Source organism: Channa argus, chromosome 1 (genome assembly GCF_033026475.1).
Source record: "Channa argus isolate prfri chromosome 1, Channa argus male v1.0, whole genome shotgun sequence".
NCBI lineage: Eukaryota > Metazoa > Chordata > Actinopteri > Anabantiformes > Channidae > Channa > Channa argus.
Genome location: NC_090197.1, coordinates 42,570,201 through 42,578,741, shown reverse-complemented (window position 1 = coordinate 42,578,741; position 8,541 = coordinate 42,570,201). Strand labels below are relative to the sequence as shown.

The 8,541-nt window shown below is 37.8% G+C and overlaps 1 protein-coding gene across 2 annotated transcripts in view; it reads left to right on the top strand.

Annotated features, from left to right (window-relative positions):
- The first annotated feature begins 2,412 nt into the window (after nucleotides 1-2,412).
- Nucleotides 2,413-8,541, top strand: part of wdr27 (WD repeat domain 27) — a 34,047-nt gene continuing 27,918 nt past the window's right edge. Inside the window, exons 1-11 of one of the 2 annotated variants that reach the window (XM_067523332.1) lie at nucleotides 2,413-2,726; nucleotides 3,541-3,682; nucleotides 4,031-4,155; nucleotides 4,323-4,436; nucleotides 4,560-4,611; nucleotides 4,851-4,921; nucleotides 5,025-5,139; nucleotides 5,262-5,376; nucleotides 7,222-7,313; nucleotides 7,898-7,962; nucleotides 8,176-8,288. In XM_067523332.1, coding sequence (XP_067379433.1) covers nucleotides 2,592-2,726; nucleotides 3,541-3,682; nucleotides 4,031-4,155; nucleotides 4,323-4,436; nucleotides 4,560-4,611; nucleotides 4,851-4,921; nucleotides 5,025-5,139; nucleotides 5,262-5,376; nucleotides 7,222-7,313; nucleotides 7,898-7,962; nucleotides 8,176-8,288 — 1,139 coding nt within the window. In that variant the 5' untranslated portion in view covers nucleotides 2,413-2,591. The remainder of the gene's footprint in view (nucleotides 2,727-3,540; nucleotides 3,683-4,030; nucleotides 4,156-4,322; nucleotides 4,437-4,559; nucleotides 4,612-4,850; nucleotides 4,922-5,024; nucleotides 5,140-5,261; nucleotides 5,377-7,221; nucleotides 7,314-7,897; nucleotides 7,963-8,175; nucleotides 8,289-8,541) is intronic. The other variant, XM_067523322.1, reaches the window with a different exon arrangement.

Sequence of the window (8,541 nt, the reverse complement as noted above, 5' to 3'; positions counted from 1 at the left end):
CTCTAGACCTCCTGCCTGGCAACTCCAACCCCAGCATCCTTCTACCGATATATTCACAGTCTCTCCTTTGAACATGTACAAACCATCTCAATTTGGCCTCTCTGACTTTATCTCCAACACATCTAACATGAGCTGTCCCTCAGATGTCCTCATTCCTGATCCTGTCCATCCTCACTCCCAAAGAGAAAATCCACATCATAGCTCTGTTACCTCCAGCTCTGCCTCAGTGCCACTGTCTCGAAGCCGTACAACATCGCTAGTATCACCACCGTATTGAACCCCTTTCCTTTCATTTTTGCTGATACCTTTTTTATCTCCGACCTGGTTGCACTCGCCTCTTTACCTCTTTTCCACATTCTCCGTTGCTCTGAACCATTGACCCTAAATACTTGACCGTTGACCTAAGTCCTGCACCTTCTTCACTTCTGCTCCCTGTAACCTCACCGTTCCATCTGGGTCCCTCTCGTTGACACACATGTATTCTCTCTTGCTGCGACTAAGCTTTATTCCTGTGCTTTCCAGAGCAGACTTCCACCTCTCTAGATTTTACTCCACCTTCTCTCACTACAGATCACAATGTTATCTGCAAACATCATAGTCCATGGAGATTCCTGTCTAACCTGTCATCCGTCAGCCTGTCCATCACCAGAGCTGATCCTTGAGGCAGACCCACCTCCACCTTGAACTCCTGTCACACCTACAGCACACCTCACCACGGTCTTACAGCTCTCATACATGTCTTGCACCAACATACTTCTCTGCCACTCCAGACTTCCTCATATAATACCACAAGTCCTCTCTCAGCACCCTACCTGTCTCCCTGATCACATTAGCTGTTGTTGTCCAATCATCTGAAAGCACCACCTGACAACCCAGAGCCTTTATTAACTTCTCCATGAAAGCTACAAACATTCTTCTGATCAAGTCATCTGATCTCACTGATCTCTTTCAGATTACATCATCGACACAAGATGTTGCACCAATCACCACTCTCTCACCTCTGGTGATGCTCTGAATCACTTAATCTAACTCACTCACAGAATTTCTCCTTCTTTTCTAACTCACATCCTACTAGTGGGGCATAACCACTAACAACATTGAACATCACGCCTTCAATTTCCTGCTACAGACTCAACAACCTGTCTGATACTCTTTTTACCTCCAGAACATTCCTCACAAACTCCTCTTTCAGGATAACTCGTACTCCATTTGTCTTTGCATCCACACCATGGTAAAACAACTTGAACCCTGCTCCTATGCTGTAAGCCTTGCTGCCTTTCCACCTGAGCTCCTGGAAACACAGTATATCCATGTATATCCATGTCAACCAACTCTCTAACCTTCCCTGTCAAAGTCCCAACATTCAAAGTCCCTACTGTCAGTCCTACACTCTCGGCTTTGGCACTCTTGGCTCTTCTCTTTCTGCCTAAAAACACGCCTTCCTCCTCTCCTTCTTCTACCCTTCACCACTTGCCCAATTCCCACCGGCACCCTGTAGGTCAACAGCAACGGTGGCGGTGGTTATTAAGCCGGGCCGTGACTGATCCGGTTTGGAAGTCAGATTTGCATGTTTCATTTGGCATGTGTTTTACATCGGGTACCCTTCCGGAGGCAACCCTCTGTATTTATCCAGAGTTGGGTCTGGCACAGGAAGACATTGGCTTGTGCCCCTTGTGGTTGCATTCTCCCTTCATGCTTAGTATGCTTATCCAAACAGGATGACTTGAAATCCACTTAAGGCTGTGTATCCTCGTTTGCAGTTGTTGGTTATTTGTTAGACCAAAACAGCCTGTCTTTTTCTATCTGCAGTTTACCACAAGTCGACACAGATGTAAGCAACCAAAAATGCCAGAAGTAAAAGTAAATATTTGTTAAATCGTATTTGTCATTATAATTGTACTAACCATAATATAGGCATGACAGACATACATACACATTTAGCTATAATAATTAATGCACTTCTTTGCAGCTCAATATAAATTTATCACAGTTATTTTACAAAAAAGAAAACACTATTATTGTTGGACTTGATCCATCCATTAAAAACATATTTTGTATTGCTGTCGACTGGTCATTTATGGTAATAATAGACGAGCAATGAGCGCTATCTTGTGGTTAAACACAGGGATACAATATGCAAGAGCCTATGAGTTTATAAAAAAGAAGGGGTCCCACTCTGACCGTATCGTAGTATCACTTTGCTCTACTAAAAAACGACGTACACAGCACACCACTTACGTTCAAAAACGTTTAGTTTTAAAATGGACAAAACAGTTAATGCCCAGCGTATGAAAAAAACCAACTTCAGAGGCACTGCGTGTTTTTCTAAACACGGTTGGTTTATTTCACTGTGTGAAATAGCGCTTCATCATAGACGATCCGTATAGCGGAAATGGACTAGGTTTCCTAGCAACCTGCAACCTTAGTCTGCGTCCCCTCAGCACAACTTGACCAGACCCGTTTAACTAATTGAATTACAGGTTAAAGACGTCTTCCCAGGCTCGTTTCCCTGGAAGTCATTGGAGTTATATTAGCTGGCGGCAGCACACAACACATATGATCGTGCGGTAGTTTGTCGTTGAGCTGAGACGATGATCGAAAAGCTGAATTTAACTTGTGACAGACTCCTGTCCCACCGGCAGGTCGCTTGCTGTGATGCTTTCTGTTGCATACCAGTGGATGGCAAGGATATGGCTATCTACAATATTATGGATATAGAGCAGAAGGTGTGTCAACATTTTTTTTTTATTGTATGCAGGAAAACACGGCGTCAAATAGCTTGCGGCAGTAGCAAGCATTAGTTCATTACTTAAGGTTTTGAATTGCAAACAACAACTTTTAATGGATTCTTAATGGTTAACGCTGTATAATTTATGTGAATTTTGTATCAGTTCTAAGTTCTATTTACTACTCTATTTACTACTGCTCTGATCTAGTTACCAAACATTATCTACCGTGAATGCTCCAGCATCCTAATCTTTAGTATTATTATTAGGACATCCGTCGTCATCCGTATGTTTATTGGAGCCTAACTACTTAGCCTAACTAAGGACATTATTGCTGTATAAAACTTATATTATACTAATTTGTATACGTAGTGCCGTTATGACGTCGTTGGTGACGTCATCAATGGCGTCACATAATTGCATTTGACGTTTTGGCCTTTTAAGTTTTTAAGGCTAACCGGCTTTGAAGATTGCCTAACCAGTATTTAATAAAGTCAATTCCATTTCAGCTATTTCAGCAAAAACAAAACTTTCAGCGTTTTCAGCTTAGACAATCCTTTCAGCATTGAAGCATTCACAGTGCATTTTCTTTTTGGAAATGCTTTTTCTAGTTTTATGTTAAAGTATTTAAATGTAAATCACAGTAAAAGTAAACAAAGCATTTTAATGGTTACATTTGTACAAATTAGAGTCTGATAATTTCTATAGTTTTTTTTATCGTGGAGTTCGAAAAAAGAGTGTAAATTATGAGCTGCAGGCAGCATACACTTGTCACTATTGCATATTTTACGCAAATCAAAATATCTGTCTGCAGCCATTGCGGCTAACTGGACACCATGAGGAGATCAGTGCCATGACTTTTGGAAAAGGAAGCAAACCCGCTCTTCTCTGCTCTGCCTCAGTTGATTATATCATTGTGTGGGATATTGAACAGTGTCAGAAGAGAATACAGGATGGTAAGGAAGTAGCTGTCTGTACTCGAGCATGTGCAGAGCTTGGTCTCTTGTCTTTCACAATATTTTAATTCAGTGTTGCCATTCACATTAAACCATAGTGGATATCACTGCTAATATATTGCTAAAATACTGCACTTAACATTTTTCTATGATCATCATTGTAATATTTGGCTAATTTAAATTCTTGCTTAGTTACTGACCAAAGTTGTTTGGACTATATGCTGTACTCTGAATATGATAATTTTCCTGAGTCAAAATGTTGACAAGCCTGTCATCTAGTAAGTTAATGTATTAGTACATAGGTCACCTTTGTCATGAAGTTTATTAAATGTTCACTTTTTTTTGCAGGTAAAATTGCAACTGGAACAGTAATTGGGACGTTGCTGGGTGAAATTGTTCATCTTTCATTCTGCTTCTCTGATGAACGAGTGGCTGCATGCTCAGGAGTGACAGTCTATATTCTCAGCTCAGAGGTACCAGGTTCAATATATAAATTTATTATTTATATATACTTGTTTGATTTACTGGCTTTACATCACAACACATCTCTATTAAAATACGTAATGCTTGTGATGATTTAGTAGACACCAAAGGTCATCACTTAGTCTTAGCCAAGTTTCCTTTTTGTTTGATTCATCAGAAACATGAATTGATCTCTGCATTGACCGGCCACCTGGGACCTTTGACATCAGCAGAGTTCTGTCCTTGGAATAAAGACATAATTGTCACCATATCAGAAGACCGCACTTTTAAGGTACTTACTTGACTAATAAGAAAGTAAGATTGATTTATATTAGTGTACACAACAAACATTCGATATTGAACATTTTTAATGAGTTGAACAACATTTAAATGACTTTGTCTCCTCTTGTTTAAGGTCTGGAATATAAAAACTGAAGCTGTTTGCTACCAGTCCTTTGTTATTTCAGGTATGATATAAGTATTTTAAATCTTTTTGGAGCAAATCTAGTTTTTCTCATTTTATTTTAAATGGGATCTTCTACTATACTGTACAAAATAGCTATAAGTATCCAATTTTAGGTGTCAAGGCTTAAGTTTAAGCTGGTAAGAGCTGCAATTTATATAATTATTGCTGTAGAGGCATGAGGGCATTGCAAATGATTGAAATTAAAATACTGTCTGACATCTTACCAAAACCAATTTTCAGCCTCCCTACTGCTCAGTGCATTCTTTTTGGAGGAGAACAGGCACCTTGTCATTGGTTCAAATGATGGACAGGTTAGGGACTGGGCCACACATTACTTGACAGCTCAAAATTATTATCAGAAAGTGAAATTTGAAAGAACACTATTTTAATCACAATCGTGTCTGTTGGGTTTAGATATGGTGCTTTTCTCTCCCTGACAATCACAAGTGCCAGCTTGTAACCAAAATGGATCTTCAAAATATGGAAAAAATACATCAAATGCATCAGAAGTCAGTGAACCACCAAGCAGGTAATGTTACAAAAGAACACTGACAGAATTTGTTTAGTGCTAATTATATAAGCATCATATGCTGCACCTCCTTTATATCACTCTAAAAGTTTAATAAATAATATTTGGGCTTTTTTTAATAGATTATCTTCCAGGGAGTGTGGAAGAGTCAGCTGCCGATAAACTGGAGATTTCAAAACCCATCCTTAAAATGGCTTTATGTAACTTAGTTACTGGCATGACTACTGTGCAACAAATGTAAGTAATCATAAGATAGGTAATTGCAGAATTGATAACTTTTGATGCAACATTTTTTGTTGTTGTCTTACTTCCCAGGGAATTTAATTTGAATTTGCAGTCCTTAATAAAAGATTCAGTGCTGTGGCTATGCCCAGGTGCTCAATAATGTTCTTATTTTCACAAGGTAAAAAATATATAATCCAGGAAAATATTTCAAAGGCAAATCTAAAACAGCTGTTAGAACATTAGCACAGCACATTTTACCCATTAAGACTTTCTACAATAGATTTCACATTGGCCCACCCTCAACCCTAGAAAAAAAATAGCTAATTTATGGTCTAATTGATGCACATGTCCATGAAGTAACAGAAAACTTCACAGGAAACTTCACCTATAACAAGGAAATGTTGTTGGCTAATGACCTTTGATAAATTGACAGGAAGCAGATACTTAAGAATAAGTACAGGATTAGTACAGTGAAATTATTACTACTACTACTATTACTACTAAATTATTACTACTATTATTACTAAATTATAACAATGGTGTACCTCCACAGTACTTATGGATACATATTTGTTGTTACTTGATGACAAAAAGCAAACTTTGGGGAATAACGGAGAAGATCAAAAAATGCCTACATTGTAAGTTTTTTTTAGTTATGTGGTACTTAATAAATTAGATGGGAATTCTTATGGTGTAACTACAGTGTAACTACAGATAAGAGGAGGGTAAGAGGCTCCGCTTGAAATCACACCTATTGTTACAATTATGTATCTATACATACTGTTATTATTAATAAGTACACAGTAAGTTCACTGTACTTACCCTGTAAGTCGTGGGCTGTAATCTTAACATTATAGAGGACGAAGGAAAGCATATGAGTTTAGCAGTATTTACATAGTATTTTATCTTTAACAAAAACGTTTTTGCATGAGGTCCTGTTAATCAAATGCGAAGTGGCCACTTTTCCACTAGCTTCCATTTAATACATACACACATATTTAGTAGTTAGCCCTTGCTAATCCAAAGCACCATTGAATTTTAAGTTCACAGTGAGACGCACACACTGTTATAATATAATCCAGGAGGTCTACTTGGCAATGGGTAACACAGTGCAAAGATGATGTGAAAGGTTTTAGGATGACCTGTCACTTAGTCTACATGGATCTGTACATGTGATAGCAGACAGTAGTATCAGAGCCAGGCAGCTGAGATTGACATTTTGTGAAACTAGGTAAATGCAATCATCCAACACTTGCCATTTCTTTCTCATTTAACACCTTATCCACAAGAATTACATCCCCATTGATATGGGAGTCTTTATAACCCTTTTTTTAAAAGTCTCAGCTGTGTAGAAATTAAAATTCAGACTTTAGTGAAAGTCAAAGGGGATATCTTGAGCACGGTTCTAAAATATTCTTTCAACACAATTTGACTGATGCAATAATAAATATGGGAACCAATAACGTCTTTAATTACCTCCATCTTGTACAGACTTAAATGCACAGCATGAAAATAATGGTGCAATAAAACTTGTGTAACACAGTATACATTCTCCACAATATAACCTCAGCATGTAGTTCATTGCAGGAAATGGATTTAAAGAATCTATTATACTCAACTTCCTCGTTTTTCTTCCTTGTATGGCACTAGTTTCTATTGCTGAGTGCATATTTAGACTACAGTTAAGTCAAAGGAAACTTAAATAAAACCCCATGGTGTACATGGCTTTTTCTCCATTAGCATGTTTTTCTTTAGTATATAGTTACAGTTTCTTTCCACAAATGATCTGGAAAGATGCTTATTAGGGGAAATCCTGTAACATCGTTTTTCCATGCGCTTGCCTTTGGGCCCCTGCAGGCACAACAGCTGGTTATGTATTGGGAGTATCGATGGCCTGTATGTGGTTAATCTGGCTACTTCAGAACTTCTAACAGCTCTATATTTCAGAGGTAAGTTGCTGGTTGAGTAACAAACTTCTATTACTCAATGACTGTAACGCAAACATTTTTGAACATTTTTTAAAGAAGCTATATTGTCATCAATATGTACATATTCATTTAAACATACACATTACAATGGAATTGCAATTAACCCATCCCCTTGAGGGGAGCAGTGAGCAGCCACAAGGGGTGCCCAGGGAGTACTTGCTCAAGGACACACCTGGTGCGTAGGCTGGGATTTGAACCGGGAGATTTCTGCATCCCAACCTCAATGTCCTACCCATTAATGTTGCACAGATGCAACCTAGTGGATTAAGTCTTTAGGGTTATATTCTTATATCGGATTTGTCTCTGAAACTCTGAGACACCAAAAGAATCATTTAGTTGACAACATAATTTCATACCACTTATGTATAGACATATTTCTGAGCAAAATATTACACCTTTCCGAATAATGTGATCAACAGCAATACCAATATAAAATTACAATAAAGCTGAAACACTTTCTTGGTGTAATACACAGCACCAGATAGTGATGAGGTAGAAGCCGGATGCAGTTAATTCCAAAACAGATTCATTTTTCATTCATCCAGATTATGCCAACCTGAAAGTCTCAATGGCTGGGTCTTGGTCAATCGCTCCAGTGCTGGATAACTCTGTAAGTAATCCTGTAATATTTACAAAAATGTTGGAAATTCCTTAAAGTATTGTTTTGACATACAACTTCCTTGCTTACTGTTGTGTATAATTTCTTGATTATTAAAAAATAAGTTAATAAAAACATTTTTCTCTTTTTAGAACAATTATGGACTACTATAATCGTTTTGCAGATTTTATATAGTTATTTATTCTTTATTTCCTTGTCATACAGATGGTGTTTTTAGTAAGCTCTTTGTTTACTCCGTATGTCGCGCTGTTGGAGATACATCTCTGTGGCCTAGGGAGCATCTTGGATGGTGATGAAGGCTTTTCAGTGTTTCCGAGGTAATTGAAGTAAAAGGCAGATATTTGGTGACGCTTCAGTGTGTCCTTCAAAGTAACAACACAGTTCTGTTAGTGAAAAGTCAGTAAATTGTTCAGGGCAGAAGCCCAGCTGAGCCCTGAATACACAGAGTATCTTGTTAAAGAAATACCTGCTCAATACACTGCTGTATATGATATCTTTGTATTGTAAATAATATTGTTATTCTGTCATTTGTTAATTCAATAAAAGTAGTTCAATTCAATTCCACTTTAT